The 22,739-nt window shown below is 27.1% G+C and overlaps 1 protein-coding gene across 1 annotated transcript in view; it reads right to left on the bottom strand.

Moving 5' to 3' along the window:
* Nucleotides 1-5,773: 5,773 nt before the first annotated feature.
* Nucleotides 5,774-22,739, bottom strand: part of LOC111629916 (leucine-rich repeat and calponin homology domain-containing protein 3-like) — a 70,043-nt gene continuing 53,077 nt past the window's right edge. Inside the window, exons 9-11 of the mRNA XM_023373862.1 lie at nt 21,148-21,259; nt 15,135-15,272; nt 5,774-6,723 (exon numbers count right to left, since the gene is read on the bottom strand). Coding sequence (XP_023229630.1) covers nt 6,598-6,723; nt 15,135-15,272; nt 21,148-21,259 — 376 coding nt within the window. The 3' untranslated portion in view covers nt 5,774-6,597. The remainder of the gene's footprint in view (nt 6,724-15,134; nt 15,273-21,147; nt 21,260-22,739) is intronic.

Below are 22,739 nucleotides of genomic sequence, written 5' to 3'. Positions count from 1 at the left end.
CTCTGCATATTTTTTATGGATGGTTGGGTTCCAGGTATATCAGGCTTCATCCATTCCCATCGTAGACCATGCCAAACTCACGATGGGTTTGGAGAAAAGAGATCATCTTAGTGTCCACATGGCAGAAAATTTTAAAAAGTCACCTTGACATCATTCGCTCACTTGGTACGATCAATGATGAAAGCATTATGATATTTATGCACTCTTTGTATTTGCAGCAAAACTTTTACGAATTATAAGAAAACTAGTATTCGCATACAGCTTCACCTCGATTAATCAAGACTGCTAATCATACTTCAATGTTTTCAAAATTATCTAAGTCAAATTGTTAATAGTAGACATGTAAATTTGTAACTTCTTTCCTCTTTCCATTTGATTTAATTGATGTTTTCTATTATTGGTCAAATTTGTTGCTTAAAAATTAATTACAGTGGTACCTCAGGATACGAAATTAATCCGTTCCGAAACTGAGATCGTATCATGAAAATGTCGTAAGGTGGATCATCTTTTCCCATACGAATACATGTAAAACCAAATAATTCGTTCCAACGCGAAAAACATACTCAAATTAAAGCCAAGTAATACATTAAAAAAAAAAAACTGTAGTAAGAAAAACAAATGAAAAATGTGAACTAATGTAACGTCGTATGGTGAGTTTTTGTTCGTATCGTGGAGCAAAAATATGTTTGAATTTCATGTCGTATCCTGAAAATTTCGTATGCTGGGGCGTTCGTAACCTGAGGTACCACTGTACCTGAAATTAGTCAGCAGTCTTCAAACAATTTTAACCTAAATTATCTGAACTTCATTAACTAATTTATACAGTACTCAGATATTCATTTGGTTAATTAAAATAAATTTTTTATAACTATTTGAACCCTTAATTAATTTGTACAAGAGCTTGTATTTGTCAGAGATTACTATAATTCATATTTTAATAGTACAGGAGTGCAGATTTGCTAATGTGAATGTGCATTCATCCAAATTCAGATTAAGCAGAATTCAGCTTAATCAGGATGTCTACTAGTCACAAATTTTTCATCAGAAAACATTTTTCCACTTTCTGAAAGGAAATACAGTAGAGCATCAATTATCCGAATGTCAATTAACCGAAAGCTTTCCAGTTGGCAAATTTAAATTTCCACTACTGCTGTGGCGCTGCAATCTTTATTCTATGTCTTAGGCTACTCCAATATTATTTTTGTTGGTGTGCATGTTTTAGCTGGCAGCACTGGCACGACCATGAGAGGGTACTTAGAACGTGCCAGGATTTGAACAAATTTCAACATGGGATAGGTTAATATATTTTTTCGTACATTGGTTATCTGAAAAATCAATTTTCCGAACAACCCCAGTCCCCAATTGATTCAGATAATCGATGCTCTACTGTAATCATTTACTGTACTTCTTATCAATAACTAATGTTGAATATTGGGTATCCCTTGTTTTGTATTCAATATCAGTACAGAAGTCCTTTCCTGCCACTATTGCATTTTAACAAAACAATAATTGACTATGTGAAGTATATATATGCTAGAATTTTCATGTACTAATTAAGCATGTGTCCCTATCATTTTACTTTTAGAAATTTTAAATGATTATTATTTTATGCTAATTATAGTAAAAGTTCAAGATAAATTTAATTCCAGTTTCTTTTAATTTATTACTATTACTTAAAGACTCTTCAGGAAATGAATTATCACATTCAAAAGGGTTTATGAACCCTTGATAAATAAGCATAAGATTCAAATATGATAATGCTTTTTGAGAATTTAATTTAAAAATTGCATAGTATTCAGGTTTGGGCACCAATATCTAAATTATTTCAAGTACAGGCATACCTCGACTTACGTCGTTTCGAGTTACGTCGTTCCCGATTATACGTCGTTTGTCAATAAAGTATATGGAAAAATAAAAATCAAGTTTAAGTCATTTTATTCGACTTTACGTCTGTCCGCCACAAATATTGAAGTCGTAATATCACTAGATAAACGTTTAAAGCACATAAAATCATATTAAAATATATACAAGTATGTACTGTATTTACAGTACATGCATTCGTAAATTTAGATTACTTCTTTTCTGTACTATATTAAAAACTAAAATTTATTTGTTTGTAAGCTTAAAATAGATTTTTATTAACCATATATTATTAAAAATGCATTAATAAATAAAATACAGACCCGGGAATGGTAATTTACGGTTTAGCCTAGTGATAAGTAGATTCGGAGACAAGCAAATTCGACTTACGTCGTTCTCCTGGAACCAATTACCGACGTAAGGCAAGGTATACCTGTATCTACAGTAATAAAACATTGGTTACCTGGATACAAAGCTTTACTTACAGATCAGCTCTATAATTGAAATAAGTTAAAGTAGAAAGTAATCATTTGATGTGAACTTTTATTCTAAAGTACAGTATTAATTTCTTTTATTGGTATTATCCACATCACCTATTACCAAATTTTTTTCATCCATTAGCATTGTTTTCCATTCTATTCCTTTGATCATCCTTCAACAGTGACCAGTAGAAGTAACCTATTTTATAGACTATGTCATAAAAAAGCTTCTTGTCTCAAAAATTGTTGAAAATGTTATCTCTATTATTGTATTTGAGATTATTTTAATGTTACCAGTAGCAGTGAGATGACACTTCTAATCATCAGAATGCAACTTTATTACTAGTATGCATTTCGGTAGACTAGACCCTCGTAGGCCATACATAAAAATATATAGGTATCTTGTTGTAGAAACAAATTTGCAGAGAAACCAATAACAATTAGGTATGTTTTAAACTGTAGATTGTAATTGTTATCAGTTTCTCTGCAAATTTGTTTCTACAACAGATACCTATATATTTTTATGTATGGCCGACGAGGGTCTTGTCTACCGAAATGCATACCAGTAATAAAGTTGCATTCTGATGATTAGAAGTGTCACTTTAATGTTAACAGAAACTTAACACACTGCTACTGGTATCTCTGAAAATAATATCTCAAATACAATAGTATTCAGTTATAGTCTATGCCTTTTCATATAATGTTAACTGAAAGGTCTAGTCCAGAAAAGAATGATTTTATTATGCATTAGATATTTTTTTATGTAGATATCTTGTTAAAATAAGGTTGGTGTGAATTTGCTATTTTCACTTTTCCGCAAAAACTACACATCGCACGTGAATGGTGTTTGTATGTGGTTGTAGCCCCAAGTCTCCATTCGTGCATAGGGGTGGTTGCGTCTTGATAGCTATAAGGGTGCGGGAGATATGAGGTTGAAAGTGGTTGAAAGTGGCTTTCTATTTCGAATGTTTTGTTCGAATTAAATTTGAACATAAAATTCGAATATTTGTTCGATTATAGAACGATTGTAAACGTTCCAGAAATGTTGAAAATAGTTTGTTTGACTAAACGTAAAAATTCTCTAATTAGTCTGGAAACAGGGGACCTAATTCTTGCATTCTGTGAAAACGGGTAAGATTAACTATAATGTAATTATCTTAATCTTCACTATCGTTACTTTTTGCCCAGCGAAGCGGGTCCTTGTAGCTAGATTCTAGATTACTTAGAAAAACAGTCTTTTATATATATAAAAAAAAACTATATTACATACAAATAAAAACCCAGCAAAGCGGGTCCTTGCAGCTAGTACTATAATAAAAACAAATTGAGTTGTGAATTTGTTAAGATATTTCTTAACTTTTTTTTGCAACTGGACCTTACTGGCAAAGACAAAAATCAAAACGGAACCATTTTAAAAAATTCAAACAATTGGTTTTAAGATTTGTGTTCAGTAGGATACCAAAAATGGATACCTAATTGTTGGATCTGGCCAAAAACAAATTAAGCAATGTATTTTTATATTCTTAACATGGGATTTGATTAACACAGAATTGTGACAATCCCTTTACATACATGGCAGAAGTTTTAATTAATGCAGTTTTACTGGCAGTCTTACTTAACATAGATACCATATTTGATTAATGCAATTTTGATATATGCAGTAGCATTGAGGAATTGATTAATTAACAATGTTGATCGAGGAATACCCTTAATGTTAGACAGTTAAAAAACATTATATATGTTTATGTATTTGTCTATATTGTCTTACTTTTCTTTCTACATAATCCATCTAATGCAAATAACCTGTACAATAATCAGGATTAGCAAGAGTATCTTGTGAATGATACTTTGTACAGTATAAATAATTTCTAATAAAACATTACTAATCAAATTGTTTTTTTTAATAAATTTTACATAAGATTATATATAATCAATAAAACCATCAAAGTTTTTTCACTTTTTTAAACAACATTGCTATGCATTTAATGAATAAGATTACAAAATATTAAAAATTAATAATTTTGTTTCTTTCTGTGGTGTCAAATTATAACTTATTGTCCACAGAAATTTTCTTCCTTAATAGTGTGTTCTATTTATGAGAAATTACTATTGTCTTATAATCATCATCTCATCTTTTCAATCTTAAATCAAATAATTATTTGCTTTCTTAAGCAACACTAACTATAGTTGATATGTTTTAATAGGTAGTTATTTTGGATGTTGTCCTGACATTGAGAGACTAAAAATTATTATTATTGTTTTTTAGCATGTTCCACTATGGCAAAAGTCCTAACATAAGCACTTCACTAGTCTGTCAGATTTACATGTACTGTACATGTGCAATTACCTAAATGTTATGTTATGTTCGATCTATTTATTGCACATGTCCACACGCATGCACAATGACCACCTGTGAAAAGTCATTTCAATTTTAAGAAGAAATAAAAGACTTCGATTGAATTTTTTCAGCTTTGTATAAATGATAATATATGAAATAAAACAATTGAATGTGAAGAAATGTTAAGCTTTAATTGGATTATTGTCAATTAAAGACAAAAAATAAGGTTTATCTAATGTTTCTATTTTTATTTCAGCAACTATCTGTGTAGCCATCATCAGGATCGAACTTTAACTTTTAAATATTACGTTCTAAACCATAAACATTAATATTTAAATGTTTATGGTTTAGAATATAATATTTAAACATTTATGTTTATAAACCCTATCTCTTACTGTATATTCAATGAAAAATTCTTCTGAACTACTACTTGATTAAAATAAATTTTATAAATTCTTGGAATCAAAATATTTGCTTCACTTTTGTGGAGTGCTATCAGATCGGCTTGACCAATCCTGGAACAAAAACTATTTGAATACATACACAAATTTTATTAGAAATAACCAATTTTTTTGACCAAAAAAAAATCAAAGCCATAGGTCCATCCAGGATAAGCTTAAATATTTTTTAAAAAATCATTCATTTTATGATATCTTAGATGGATCCTTCTATTTTTTGTGAAGTTTAATAAAATAGAAATAACTGATTTGGTGAATAAAAATAGTGTAACTCAATCACCCTGGAAATAAATTTTGAAGTTATTAACTACCCAGTCAAACATTTTTACAATAAAAAAAGTTTACAGATAATAAATTTGAATAAAACAACACTGACAATTGTTAATGGAAGATAATTTATTAAGTACATAAAATTTGTACACAAAATACAGAATATAAATAGAATTTTTTTAAAAAGTTCATTAAATCGAAACAAATATTTGCATATTTTCAATGCTAATGATTTTCCCCCCTCAAATTACTATAAAAAAATTGAAATTCATTTTAACAATTTGGATGTAAAAACAAATTATAAAAACATTTTAAAATGCTTATGGAATGATTTTTACATTGAATATATGAAAATAATATTTGAGTATTATAAATCTTTTTTACAAGAAAATTTTTTGGCAGTTTAATACTTGTCATTTTTTTTTTTAAATCCCAATTTTTTAACAATACAAAAAATTGGAAACGAAGTATACAATTTAAATTTCTTGTCATCGAGCGATTCGACTGACGTATTTGAACTCTGAATGTCCTTCGTGAAACTTTGTCTCGTCTCAATTCAGTTTGCTTCCCTTTTCTTTGTTGATCATACACATACCACATTTAATTCACCACTCAAGCATTACATATATAAAATTAATATAATAATTTATATATATTTGTCAACGTTGGTTTGTTAGAGCACATCAAAAAAGTTTCGAATGGTTAAGAAATTAAACTCGTTCGTCAAAATTTATAAAATGTATTTGACATTTATAATATATACTTTAACAATCAATTTGTTAATTTTGTTGAAAATAACTTTTCAAAACAAATGTGCTCATAATTAGTTTATATCTTTTTTGATGAAATTAAGTATATTATCTCTATTAGAATCTAAAAATAGAGGATAAAATATAAATATCAATTTAAAAGGATTTTTCTTCCCGGCAAATTTTGTTACATCATATACATTTTTTTTTGTTGTTGCTTCTTTTAATCTTTTACACGATATACATTTGTGAGTATTTACACAAATATGTCATGAAAAAAAACACTTACAGAATATTTATATAGAGATGAGAATGAAGCTAAGATGACTGTTTATATCTACATGCTGTACATGCCTTATGTTCTTAATTAAAAAATGCCGAGATGACAGTTCTACTAGGACTAGCGGGTAAAAACACTGACCGTTTTTGTGCATTTTTCGAAATTAGCAATTGCTACTATTACTACTAGAATTTCTTGCAGGTGCGTGCTTCATGAGTTCCTGTACAGTTATGGCAATAAATATTAATCCCCGTTCTTCGAGTATATCCTGTGGCGTGCAGAGCAGTTCCTAACATACAAAAATAAAGTAAACCAAATAATATAAAATTAAAAAACAATAATTCAATTGAAAAAATAAATAAAAAGTTAATTTGTACAAAACAGAAAATAACTGGTTAAATAATAATAAATGAACAAATAAAAACAACCATAATATGTAAAATAATATTTAAAACAAAAACAATGTAACTATATAAAAATTGGCTCATTTTTTTTCTTTTGTTATCCTAATAATTTTGCATTTCTGTTTTATGATTAACACCAATACTATGATGAATAAAAAAAATCAAATTTAGAAAAATATTCATATATTAAATTTCAATTAAAAAATGATCTATAATCCAATCTAGTTCAAGTACAAGTAAATATATAAAAGAAACAGTTTTAATTTTTACAGCAATTAGAAACTTAATATAGCCCAATAAGTAATGTGGCAGCTAATTAATAAATCAATACAAAGCAATTTGGCTAGAGGTTGGCAACAAAGCTGTCATTTCATGATAAATTTAATAATAATTCTAAATTAAAATTGAAAATTCATTTATTTATATTCTGGAAGAAAAAAATTGGCCCAGAACAGGACTCGAGTCCACAACTCCCGCCTATATCGCAAGTGTATTGCCAGTTATGCTACCTGAATCTCCCATCCACCCTTCACTTCTAACGCTATTAACTAATTAATTAATTTAGATATAATCATACTGGTTGAGGGCTGTGGCACTAAAGTGCAACTAAAGTTGCCCCCATTTACACAGATGGTTATATCATAAATCATACTGGTTTCTGAAAGTGCCAGATTAATAATTAAAAATGTGAATGTTTGAGTTTCTTACCATATTTCCAGACAAATAACAGCATGCTTTATATGTAAAAATTACTTGTTTTCATATTTTGAAACATATGTCTGCTTCTCTTATAACAACATGATCTTATAAGCTAAGACAAGCTGGCACACATAAGAGTATTGCACTCCTGCATCAATGTAAATTTAAATGTACTGATACAGATATGTCAAAGAATATTTACTGTAACCATTATTAAAAATGCTTCTAATACTATAGAAGTGTTTTAGGTACTAGTACTTTGTGGAATATACTGCTGATTATGCCCTGTCCATAAAAGCATGCTCTTATATGTTCAGAAATATGTTTATTTCATATTCTGATTAGTATAAAATGTCAGTAAACTTTTTAACATTTCTGTCATTTAAACCAGATTTATTCTTATGACAATATTGTACATATATTTTCATTTCCAGGAATCAAAGTTCATTTTCTGTGAGTAACAACAATTATTTTAAGTAAAATTTCCTGGATGAAAATTTTTCTTAATTTGTTAACTTTCACTTTGACATCCACCATTACATTTGCATTCAATTACTTTTGAATAATCTCTTGGATAATTGAAGTATTAGTTTTGCATTGGATACAGTTAAATCATAATGAACTACAAGTAAATAGAAGCTGCTATTGACAAATGGAAATAATAATCATTTTTTTTTTTTTGGAACTATATTGGCATTTTGTCTTAAAACACCAATATCACAGTTTAAGTACCAAGACAGAATATATTTTTTCTGATGATTTACAATTCTGGTTAAAAAGTGGATTGATCCAGACAATTATGACATAGAAGTACATTTGTTCTTAGAATTTCACAACCTACAGTATTTAGATTTCTCAAAAATGTTTTCTAAAAATCTTCTCTCTCAGAATATCCTTTGTAGAATCACAATAACTTTGAATGTATAATAAATTTTCATTTATATTTTAAGCTAATGAAGCATATTAATATGTTTAACACAAACTATTACTGAAAGATTAAGTATTGAAATTGCTTCAACTTGTTTAGTAGCATTATTTCCATTTTAATTTGTGTGTTTGTACTGGTATTTTTATCTTTAAACTACTATATCTCTAAGCTACATAACTTCACAATAAACTACAATATGTAAAGAAAAGGAATAGAGTACTCTACTTGATAAACATAGGAAAATATATAGATATTTACACTTATTCTAGTTTTTAGAAATGTTTGTATCTGTTTCTAATATGACATTTTCTGGGATCAAAATCTATGAATTGTGATAAGCTGTACTAAATTCACAATATAATTAATCTGAAGCTTGAAGTTATGTTCCTGCTCTATCATTTCAGCTGAAATATTAGATTTTCTTTTGTTTTATGTCGCAATTTGTTTGTTATCACATAAGTTATTAAAAATATTATATTACTGAACCAAACAATTGCTGTAATTAATCGGGCTATTTTATGCTACAATTAGTAATTAAAAATTCTAATTATTAATTGTAGCATAAAATAGCCTGATTAATTACAGCAATTATATGATGTAGTATTAAGACATCAGGCTTTGATATGCTTATAAATATTATATTACATCTAGTTTTATTTACCCTAGAGTGAACAGAGAAATAGACCATAATGACTGCTATGAGTCCCTGTTCTTTCATTCAAATATGATTATTATATTCTGAATAATCAAGATTTTATACATTGTGGTGTTTCTTGATCCTTTGTAATATATTTTTATATGTTATGTTTGTGCAGGCTTATCACATTCATATTTGTTGAAATTTCCTAAATTAATAATATTACAATTTTATTTTATGATTCACATTTATAGATTTAATTTTTATGATAAATTTACTATTAATTTATAAAGCATATTTTAACTCACTGAACATGTAGAGCCTTCTGACTAATTCCTGTATACAAATATTTTTACTGACATCTACTCAATGCAAAACTTGATATGTTCCCATTTCTTACTTTATTCACTTAATTATACAGAATTTTCCTCAGTTAATTATGCAATTGTGGAATCATGAACAAGCAAGTTGTTACTGTCTTAAATATCTTAATTAAAACTCTTTTGATCTTTCTCTTTTGCTTAGATAATTACTTTTATCCCTAATTTTCACTTTCTTGTATTACAGTTACATTTTGAATTAAATTTATTACCTGATACAAATCATATCTGTTTTCAGAAGATGAAACATGACAGTATGTTTGTGTTCAAATTACATATGAAACTCATGAGAGCTGTTTATGTAAATAATAAATTTTATTTAATTTCCATGCTCAATTCAAATGAAAATAATAAAAGATCAAAATGATGTATACCATTTACAGTGTATAATTTTAATCTATTTACATTCAAAAATTTACAAGCCAAAATAATGTTTTATGAAATATTTAACAATGTTTGCAATATAAAAATCATCATTAGGCCTATTCCAAGGAAAAAGTGATAACACTTTTATATATATATATTTAGTAAGTTTATTATATAAACTCCATGGCTTATTTAATGCTCAAAAACATTTTCATTTGTAAAAATTATAAAATCTTACAAATATCATTATCACAGGAAAATGCATTTACTTTTTAAAATTCTTTGGCAATAATCTGAAGCCATACAATTTATATATATTTTTTTGGTTAGATTGACCATCATTACTTCAAAATACAATACATGTATTGTTTTAATACACTATAATCTGTATTTCTAGATCATCTGCAGATTACAATATTAAAAAATAATTCTTGTATAATGGCCTTACAAATGTCTGCATATTGCTTGTAAACATTTCAACTATATTTTATAAATTATTTAAATAAAACAATAATGAAGGAATAATATACATGGAAGATATTTATTAGATTATGTACTTGGATTATATACTTTATAAATGCTGTAGTGAAGAAAATGTATTATTATAAACTAATCTGTAAAATTTGCAGTATAAATACATTACTATTACTTTCAAATTTCTTATTGGCTCCTAATATATAATGTAATCTTTCATTTGATTGATAAAAGCTAATATAAAAATTTTACTGCAATGATAAACAAATCTATGGGCTTGTAAATTTGTCTAAATTCATGCTAATTATGTTATGCTATTTAAAAAATAAATTAAGATGGTGCAAATACATTGATTAAAGTAATGGAAAGACTGTTATATATACAAATGTTAATTTGGTCATTTGAGTACATTATTCTTTCATTAAAGTATAGAAGCTTAATTCTATATATATATATATATATATATTTATTTTACATTAAAAAATTATCAGCTTTATAATTCAATTATGATCAAGTTTTTTCCTACATCAACAGCAGATTTGATGCACTTAATTAATGAGAATTTATAAAATATTGCACAGAAATACAGTAATAGTTCAAGCATTAAAAGTCTAACAGTTAAGATGGAGGATAAAAGTAAAACAGCAAGAGTGTTCCGAGTAATAAATTCAGCAGAAAGAATGACAGTATGACATCACAGACAGTAGGCAAGATTTGGTGATTTTTTTGGCTAGTATATAAAAGACTTCTTACAGTGCATGCCACATGACCAACATGCAATTTCAAAACAACTTCTTCCCATCTACATAGTTGTGCCTAAAATAAATATTCATAATATGAAATGATTTCAAAATAGTCAGAAATAAAATCTTGCTATATAAATTTTATGCTTTATTATGATAAGTTTCAAACATAATATTACTAAATTTTGAATTATTTTAAGAGAAAAGCATATTTTTTAAAATATGAAAGTTTACAATTTTCAATTTTATAAAATCATACAAAATATCTAAATAAACTTAATAAAATTTAGACTCAAATAAAAATCATCAAATTTTGATAAATTTATTAATGTTTTAACTTCAACAAATAATTTTTTAAAATAGAGAATATACATTACTATCAATACACTATCATCAAACAACTAACAAAACACGTACTTTAATAGGCAGAATAATGTTTTCAACCATCTTAATCAGTCATCAACGTTATTCTGTCTGTTAAAGTATGTGTTTTGCAGAAGTTTTGGTGTTAGTGTGTTGATTTAAACTTTGAATTATAAATAACTATATTTATAAGTAACTAAAAACTTCATCCAATTTTTATTCATAAATATATAGATACAATTCATAAATAAATATATAAATGCTTATATATTTTGAAGTATTTTTAATCTATTTTCAAAACTATGGGATTTTTAGATGAAGTAAAGTTGAACTAATATTCAAACAAATATATTTATTATCAATTCATGTAATGCAATTTATATTATATATAATCAGCTGTATTCTAACTGAACTGAACTTACTCTCATTTTATCTTAATTTAAAAGTGTTATCAAACAAAATAATCAATATTTTTATTTGACTAGAAAAAATGACTATCAACAAACTAAGCAAAATGGCAACTTATTCATGTACAGCTAATCACAAAGCTGTATTTTTTTATAATTCTTTTATCTCAGATTTCAAAGCATATTGAAACAAATATGCAATTTCTTTTAAATTCAATTATTGTTCTACAGTTATTATGTTTCCATTAGGAACTAAAAAATAAATTTTTATTTATGGCAAAGTTGCCAATACTCTCTTTTTGAAATATTGCATTAGAATAGAATTATCATCCATTGGATACATTTCATATCTTATCAATGAATCATTTTAATTTTTTTGTTTACACTTCTTTGCAGAGAATCTTTCAGAAATATCTGTTTCTGAACATAATTCAACATACCATTTAATATTAAAATTCTAAATTGTTTGATTTTGTAAATCAGCCAACCATTCCTGTATTGGCAATGTTTTTTGAGAAGATTGCCCTAATCTTCTAGAACTTCTTTCATGAAATAATAAAGAACAAGTTCATATTTTCATTATTAAATACACACACCCACAAATATATATGTATATATACATAATGGATGCTATTTTTTGACAGAAGAAAGAAGTTAAATTTATTTGCAAAGAAAAGTTTAAGGTTAGTAAGTATAAGATTTCTGAATTTGCCAATTCTGAAAGTGAAATAAATATTCGGTTAGTACTCTTCTTACAGTTTTAACTTAGAATAATTTAACAAAGTTNTTAGACACAAAAACTAACTTATTTGATAAGCATAATCCTTAAGGCTATTGTGTTAATTAAAAATTGTATTCACTACTTTTAAAATATGCTAAAGTAGCTGCTCTCAATGAAGTTGCTTGAAAGAAGATAATCTAAAACCTTTGATGGCAATCACTTTAAATGGCCCTTCAGTTTTACTTTCACAGCTGGTTATGTATTGATATATATAACAAGGGAAAGTATTGGAATTGTTCCAAATTTGACCCTCTGAATTTTTTGCAAATATCAGTGTTTTGAGACCCCTTGAATACTAAAAGTCAAAAAATAAGAAAAATTCCATGTGTGTATGTGTGTGTTTGCATGTGTGGTGGTTATCTATTTCATTTAATATCTCAGGATGGGGTGATGATTAAGAAATTAAATTTGGCATGGTAACTTTTACACATAAGGACATTGATACTATTAAATTTTGAAAGTTAAAAGTTGAGGAGAAAGTTGGGAGCTAGAGGAAGTTACATGTTATACCTCAAGTGGGGTGGGCTTTCTGAAGATTTTACTTATCAGTATTTACAATCTTTTATAAAACTGATCTCTACCCTCAAAATTATGCTTTTTGTCATTTTATAATTAATAATATAAAAGTTATTTTTTAACAAAATCTCATATCTGGCAACTAGATTAGAAATACAAAATAATAATAATAAACTTAAAATATAAATTTTTGTTAAAAGATTTGTTTACACATTACAATCAAATATATTTTGCATCCTAGATAATATGAAAATACAAATTAATACAACAAAAAGCATTCACAGGGTTTGAGTTTACTTGAAAATTTCCTAGGAATTCTAAATTTTGGGAAATTCCAACTCAGAAAAATTTCACTTGAGTTATTTTTGACTTACAATATTTTCCAATTCCATAAGTACAGGCACTTCCTAATTTCAAAATAATCACTATATGCACATGACTGATATTTACTGTCAGTAATATGGCCAATGGTCAAATATACACAGGTTGCTAGATATAAAAAACTGGGATTGGGTTGCTTTTTAAGTAATACAAAGGATTTTAAAAAATCAAGAAACTTCTATCTTTTAGATGACTTCTTGGACTACTNACAATCTTTTATAAAACTGGTCTCTACCCTCAAAATTATGCTTTTTGTCATTTTATAATTAATAATATAAAAGTTATTTTTTAACAAAATCTCATAACAGATCATGCCACAGACAATTTCAATTTTGTGTTAATATGTCTGTCTTTTCACTAGGAAAGTTATGCAACTCAGTGCTGGATTTTTTTAATCATATTAATAGAATATTTAATTAATTATCTTTGGCTCATGTCATTGTTATTTGGTAATTGCAACACTTTTCCAAATATAATTTGCTACATTTCACTTTTGCACACTGAACAATAGGATAAACTTTACTTAGGAATACCCAATTACAAAGTTTTTAAAATGTTACCAAAACATTTTAACACTTGCTTTCATGATATGCTTTAAACCAGTTTTTTTTATACCAAATTTTTATCAATATTTTGCTTCAATGAAAAATACTGCAAGTGATGACAGTATGAATGAAATTATTATATAAATGTTGTCTTGCTATACTCTTTATTGTTAAATTTAAAATTTTAAATGTCTTATTTTCTATATACTCATAAAAAATTACTTCTCCAGCCTGTGACTTAAGCTAAAAACCATAATTCTGCTCCAACTTGAAAAAATTGAAGAATAAATGATTAAAGGTATCAATTTTCTTCTTATTTTAGTCATGAAGTATATTAGAAGAACTACTACCAATATAATCACAAATCACTACAAAATATAAAGCTTATTAACATTTCGGAACAACATTCAGTGCAGAAATTTGGAAAGGTTATCCCAGTTATCATACTTAAAAAGTTTCTATTAAAGATGATAACAATTAGCAATACTTAAAATGCAAAAAAAATTTAAATAGCAAAAGCAAATCTTAAAATAAAGTTCATTTTTAAATGCAAAAATTTTCTAACNAAGGACAACTTAGGCTGAAATTATCATATTTAAAATGTTTAAGATTAAGTAACATTTTATTACAATTATCTTTTAGATTCTAAATCTCTTAAATTTTGAAAATTAGTATATAAAAGTTTATGGTTTATTTTATAAAATTACTTTAACTTCTTAGCCTTTGAATGCTGCACAACATATAATGCTATTATACTATATGTCAAATTCATTCCCTTAGCTATTTCTTCAAACACTGTTTTTATAATATTTGAGATATCTAAGTTTGAGCACAAAACTTTTTTTAAGGATTAAACATTTATCAATAAATATTCTCAAAACATTCATTGCAAAAAAAAATGTCGTCATACTAAAAATCTTGTAATACATAGTATTTATTTAAACTCATCATATAACATGAAATGCATTTGTATATCAAAGATATTTCATGTTATATGATATTTTCAATTAATTAATTTCAAATATATCATCAATTAATTAATGATTAATGTTATTGGTTTATTTACTTCTACTTACCACAGCAGGTGAAGGCACATGTATACTAGCAACAGAATGGGGTCTAACCCGATTGGCCAAATGGCAAAGAACAACACCATCCATCAAAGCTGATCCCAAATCTTCTGGAAGTGTCACTTTTAATTTAGCTTCAATGATCTAAAATATACATTTTTCACTTATGTAATCTAATTAATATTAATAATGAAATGAAAAATAAATTATACATAAAGAAAAATAAAACTGACAAAAGGCACTACAGATAATTTCAAAACAATTCATAGTAAACTATCAGAAAAAGTCAGAACTAAAATAGTATATATTTATTAATCTAAAGAAGTTAAAATCTTAGATCAGTTAGATAAGTCTTTTCAATATTTTATAAAATTTCTAATATATATTATACATAATTCCATATTATAATTTTTATAATACAGTAGAGGGCACTCTAGTCTTCAATGTTATTGGCATCTTTTTTTCTCTTGGCAGTTATGTTTTATTATAGATAATATAATGACTTTTGTTCTGTTAGATTTGATTAACAATAATTTAATACAAATTTATTTTTCTTCTTGTTAATCTCTGGGATTGAATCAAACCCAGGACCTTTGCAAAGATCTCTGGCAAGAAGAGTCAGATCACCTTCAAATCGTCAAAAACAACATCTTAAAGCTATTTCTTCAAATTTGGATACAAAATTAATTACCAAATTTACTGAAGTAAGGATATCTGATTCTACTCATTCACGTGAGTAAACTAAGCTAAATTTCACTTAAGACTTATCAACGGAGGATAAAGAAGGCATTACAGTTGCAGATTTATGGATAAAAATTGTCGAGTAATTACTACTAGTAATGAAAAATTAGTCAATCAGATTTCACTGATTAAAGATGAACTTAGCATTATACAAAATTATTTTAAAAACCAACTACAAATAGTTAATGAGAGTAATAAAAAAAAATGAAAAATGAAAAAGAATTAATTCAATACAAATTAAGATTCTTTAGTAAATATTAGCTTGTTCAGAAAGTAATTTCATTTTTTTTACCGCTAGACAGATTAGTCGTATTCTTCCCGCCATTTTCATTCTAAACCGTATTATCATTATATATTTTGATAGCTATCATTTTAAGGCTTATTTGTAAAAAATTTTGTTTGATTTTGTGCAATTGTCTATTTTTGTGTCCCATCAAATAAGATCAAAAGCAGCATTTTCGGCATATTTTGCTCTTTTATTACCAAAAAGGTAAGAATGCTGTTCAAGCGAGAAAAAAATTGTGTGACNATAGCAAAATCTGTGCTAGGTCTTATTTTCTGCGGATGTCTTATTTTCGGGGAAACACGGTAGGTAAAAGCTTATTAACAATAAGTCAGTGTACTACAGTATATTAATATCTTTTAATTTTGTCAATTGTTCTTATTTTATTCAGTAAAGATATTTAACAAATAACAAACAAAAACTTATAACAAATGCCCTCTAGAAACAGCGTAATTTAGTAAATTTCGCTTAGCAAAATAACTAGCATGAATGGAAAATAATTCAAGCCATTTCATAATTACTTGTAAATTATAAAATTTTGTAAAATCAAATAAATTAAAAGCTTAAATGAATTTGAAACTATGATTAATAAATATATAGCAATCACATCATGTTTGTGTTCTTGTTTTACCACTGAACAGAGTGCTTCATGTGTGAGTATTAATATAGAGCAGCAGTCGCCAAGTGGTGGTCTGTGGACCACTGATGATCTGCAAGAAAATTTTAATGATCTGTAGAAAAATTTGGACATTGATCAACTCAAGGTTACACTAAGTATTATGAAACAAATGCAAAATACTTTGTTGCTTTTTCTCATTCACTGGTGGGTTTTTATTCAAATCTTAAACCAAACATGAAATGACTTAATAAATAATATTAGTAAATCAATAAATAATNTCATTTTATAGTAATTAGAAATATAAAAACTTTTTATAATAAAATCTGATAACAGATGGCACCACACACAATTTTATTTTTTGCTTAATAATATAAAAGTTTCATTTAATAAAAACTCATTACAGCAAGGAAAGTTACAAAACTCTTGTTGCTAAATTTTTAAATAACTATTGCTGTATCACCTACACAACAGCCTGTGTAGTGTTGCACTAGACTACTACTATATTATGTAGTATGACATACTCTATCCATTATATTTTTATTACCCCCTTTAGAAAAACTTATCTCAAGTAGTAGTCTTGTTATGTTTTGGAATTGGTCATCTTAAAAAAGTTTTACATTATAGTGTTTTATTAATTTATGGATAAGTTTATTATTTTCAATTCTTATTGTTATATTTATGAAAATAATGAATTTAACATAACAAATTTAAATTAAAATTTATTTTATATTCAGTTTCATTCAAAATCTGTCAAAAATATTTACAGCTCATTTCAAAAATCTTCACTGGGTTACAAAAATGCAGAGTAGCAGGATCCAGTCTATTTAGTGAAGGGAACAGACTGATGAATCTGTGGCAATGTTACTGTGCATTAGCAAAAGAGATTCTTGAACTTTATAAAGCTTCAGGAGCCCAAACTGAGTACTGTGCATTGCCCATCCAAGATAATGAAATGATTTGTATGTAGTTGTGATATTTAGACACAAAAACTAACTTATTTGATAAGCATAATCCTTAAGGCTATTGTGTTAATTAAAAATTGTATTCACTACTTTTAAAATATGCTAAAGTAGCTGATGATTATTACTATAATATACTGCATACATATTTATTTTAAAAACTTTATATTAATTTGTTTGAAAATTCGCATAAAAATAATGTATTTTAAACTTATGTGACAACTTAACAATAAACACAAAAAAAATGGCAAATACACATTCTGTATCAAGATGATAATAAGTAAATAGAATTCGTGAAACTGAATATAAGTACATAAGATAATCTGTAGATTTAATGGGTAAAAGTTATCTACAAGCTTCTAAAACTTTAATAATTTTAAATTACAATACAAATAGTTGTGTGAGATCCCAGGATATAAGTCTTTAAATTTCCAAAATATTCATTTTTGTTAAAATTTTATTTCATAATTTGTTTCAGAAATAATTTTGAGAGAAAAGTGATGAGGAAGTAACCAGATCTTGACAAAGATAACACTTCCTGGAGAGACGGCTCATACAGAGAAGTAAAGAGAAAATTTAAGATTGGATAATGATTTTTTGTTTCATCCAATTTTACCTTTTTTGGTCATCTTGACCCAGAGAGCAGAAAAAGTTATAAAAGAACCACCAAAAGGTCAACTAGTTCCACTCAAGGAGGAGACTTGCGGTCTCTCCTATTTACAATGTCCAGTTCAGTGGTCACCCTTCAGTACAGTTCAGCCAATTAGTCCTAGTCCAGTCTCATCACTACTCAACCACTCCAACTACTACGAAAGGCAACTTCGACCCAATAACGGCCACTCAGAAGGAAATAGAATATCGATAGAAAGGAGAAATAGAGAATTTTTGATTCAAGAGAAATAGTTGCCTTGAAGACATTGCTTATTACTTAAGGTAATCTACACATTACCTAATGTAAACTCTCACGAGCAGTAGAATTTAGTTGTTAAGTTAAGATAGCTTTGAAGTAGAAATTCAATAAGCACGCCATTGATAAGTATGCCACTTCATTGTCAGGCATCTTTATGTAAATTAGAATTCATTTTATTTTGTATAATCATAGAAATATATACTGTCAATAAACATAGTTTGTTTTAGAATAATTGTAGCATTGAGTGCATCACTCCCGGGATTCCCCATCTCTTACTTCCCTCATCCATTAACCCAAGTCTCACATATGACACTCACTCTCACGCATTAAAAAATGTACATGAAAAATCCCCAGACTCAAAGATATAGATGGTGTCAGAGTCCAGACTGATAGGGGCATTCTAGCTATTACAGTTAAAATAATGCCTCAATCTTTATTTAAATTTACTATGCTTAAATTATAGTATTAAGCTGAAGTATGTGAGTTTATATACGTTCTAATAGTATTAAGCCAGTAATATTCAAACATTTATTATTACCATTCATTCTATTTAATACAGTATTATTCAAAAAGATTTTCTTGTAAATATTGATACAGTCGACCCCCCTATAACGTACGTTCCTGTAACGACAATTCCTATAACGTAGCGAAAAAATTGTAGCAACTTTCGTATACAATACCTCCTATAACATCGTTTCGCGACAAGATTGATAGAGTCTGGACCAATAGTGGATGAGCAGCCAAACTACTTTCCTCCGACCCTGCGCCTATGTATGTATGTATGTTTACAATTATTGATCCAGTTAATTGAAATTTATGATATTATATATATATCATACAATATAGTAATATAGTTTATATGTATAATTTGTATATTTCCAATCCATCTAGAAGAATAAGAATAAATGATAATCTAAAAACTAGAACATATGCTTCATGCTTCTAACTTCTAAGTTTTGATTTATGTGTCATAATATAAATTACAAAATTAATTACAGTAAAACTTCTTCACATGATCACCTTTAGGTAAGCAGATTTTATTAGAAAAATTATTCCATAAAACTCATTGTTTTTAATCATCCTTAAGCTGATTACCTCTTCACCTGATAAATAACTACCTGGACTTAATCCCTTTGTAATTTTAAATATCCTCTTTGAGGCAATTAGTTTCATCCAGGATGATGAAATCAAAACTACGAGCATATAAGAGTTTTGAACATGTTGCACTGTTGCATTAGGTCTAAAACTGTCTCTCAATTTTTCCAACTTCACTGTCCTCATTTTTTTCCTGTTCAGTCCTATGAAGACTATATGTAATTTGCTGTTAATATCTTCAAAAACAAATTAGCTTGTGCTATATTCTTATATTCTATTAATTCTTATTAGGCAAACCAATAAATTTAATTTTTCCATTAATAGGGATAGATAAAATGGTAATTAAGGGCAACAAATTTGACTGGTCTTCAGAATCCATTTGGTTTGAAAGAGATCTGTTTGATCAAATAAAAAAGAAATATTGAAGGCATCATCTTATCAAAATAGTTGAGACAGAGAAAGCAAACATCCATTTTAAATCAGACATTGAACATGGTATGTATTATGTTTTCATGTACAGTATAGTGTGAATTAATATATTGCATTTTTACTTTCCCTGCTGTTATGTATACATAACAAGGGAAAAGATTGTAATCATGTCAAATTTGACCCTCAGTTTTTTGCAAATCTCCATGTTTTAACACCTCCTGAATCCAAAAGAGTCAAAGAAAACTAAAAATTTCATGGATATGTGTGCGTGTGGGCATCTATTTCGCTTAATATCTAAGGATGGGGTAAGGATTAAGACATGAAATTTGGAATGGTGGCTTGCATTTGAGGAGCATTAATGCTATTAAAATTTTGGTGGTAAAAAATCAAGAAGGTAGGGAAATAGAGGAGGGTTATGTCTCATAGGAGGGGTAGGACTTAATGAATATTTTATTTGTTATTAACATTTACACTTTTTCATAAAACTCATCACTACCCTCAAAATTAAGCTNGTATAGAATATAGAATAGATATAGGTAAAATTGTACAAAGCACAAAGTAAGATTCTAGTTAAGAGTGTTCTTGTTTCAAACTAACCAAGGGTAGGAATAATCTGAAAAAATTGAAATGGCATGTTAAACAACCATAAAAGACAAATTTGTAGAGTTTTGCATGTGAAGATATGTAAAACTGTGTTCAGGGAATTGAAAAAAAAAAAAAAAATATACCATTATTCAATAAGTCGGCATATTTGATAACCCAGCATCAGTCCCAACGATGCCAGGCTAACAGAATGTCACTGTGCTAACATTATAGTTTTTTCACACACTTTTAAATATAAAGACACAAAACTATAAAATAAGATTAATATAAGATTATTACTATGGAATAAAGCTCACTGCTTATAAACTTTTAAAACTACATTTTAATATTAATTTTCTTTATAGGAGAAAGCAATGTACAAAATTACATGTAATACTTACACAACGTAAATGATCAACCTGCTTTTTTTCTTCTTTAACTTTATCTATTTCTCTTCGTGCTGTAAATGATGGAGATGAATAATCTGAAGTAAAAATTAAACTCTGAAACTTTCTGATAAAAAAAACGACATGAAAACTATAATCTTATTGTACATTTAAATCTTATTTGATTTTTTAATGAAGTGTTTTGATCTGTTTTCATATTAATTTTTGGACAAAGATTGGATAAAGATATATAGTGATTATAAATGTAAAAGAAAAACATAATTAAATACATATTAACTTTTTTAAAAAACATATATAATTACATTTAAAATACAAAAGAAAATGTGAATTTTTATTTTATATTTTGAAATAAATGCATATTCAATTGTAATCAGTTAAAATTTAAAAAACTAAAATACCATATTTTACAGCATATAAGACATGCTTATCTTTCAACACAGCATGTTTAGGAAAAAAATATTTAGTGTATTTATCTGCAGCCTACTGGAAGCTATTTGGGGGAATTCATTAGTCTATAGAGGATTGCAACTTCACATATACAATAAAGGACAGATGTTTGAGCCTTTCTTTTTTTTGGGGGGGATAAAAACTGTCTTGTATACCATAAAATGTAATATTCTATAGATCTGAGATTTGATTTTTCCCATTCTTTTTCTACTGCAAAACTTGTGATCAAATTCACAATAAAACATTTATATCTTTTATTTTTCAAAAAACTAAAGAACTTTAAAATTCAAAAATAAAACTGTCCAAACCATTGAGTTTTTAACATGCTGATTTCATTCAAATAATAACTGCATCTTGTCCCTAAAGCTTAAAATAATAATTGTCTTCAAATAGTAGGCATGTTTATTATTACAGGATTTCTGAAAACTTAAGGAACATTGTAAAATTAATAAATATTGTAAACTAGAGTAGGTAAGTACTTTATACGTTTAAGAAACAAACTTTAACAGAAAATAAAATATGTAAAGTGCAGTGGCATGCCATGACATTTGATGATAGGGAAGCTCTGTTTCTGTAAGCAGCCAACTTCCAGGGGCAATCAGTTAATTGTGTGTCAGTGATGGTCTAGGATTCATTTGTATTCGTTTGTTTGATAAGCATAAAAACTGTAGACTTCTCTAAATGTATTTTTAATAAATTATTTGACGTACTTAATAAATAAACAAGTTCAATATAATTACATCTGTTATTAGATTCAATAGATTCCCTATGCCTTCTAAATGTCAATTCTTGCTTTGATAAAAAACATACAAGATCTATTAATTTAGATAAAAAATCTATTAGCTGTAACTATCTTGTAATAATTTTCAATATTTATTTTATATTATTTACTAATGTTAAATTCTGTTCTGCTTTGATTTCCAAATTGTTTCAATTTTACGAAAGAATCAATTGACATTTACGATTTTCATGTCTTTTGCCAGCTTTATTCAAATTATTTAAATCGTCAAAGCCAATCTCATTCCACATACTAATTTTATTTGAAAATAGTAGGCAAGGCCAACAAAACAATTTTTGCATTTTTATGCATCCACAAAGCCATTTTATATCTTCATAAATTTTATCATGAAAATGTCGAA

This window comes from Centruroides sculpturatus, unplaced genomic scaffold (genome assembly GCF_000671375.1).
Source record: "Centruroides sculpturatus isolate CEXI.00-Female unplaced genomic scaffold, Cexi_2.0 scaffold529, whole genome shotgun sequence".
Classification (NCBI taxonomy): domain Eukaryota; kingdom Metazoa; phylum Arthropoda; class Arachnida; order Scorpiones; family Buthidae; genus Centruroides; species Centruroides sculpturatus.
Note: the sequence above shows the minus strand (reverse complement) of the source record. Positions and strands in the feature narration are given on the sequence as shown.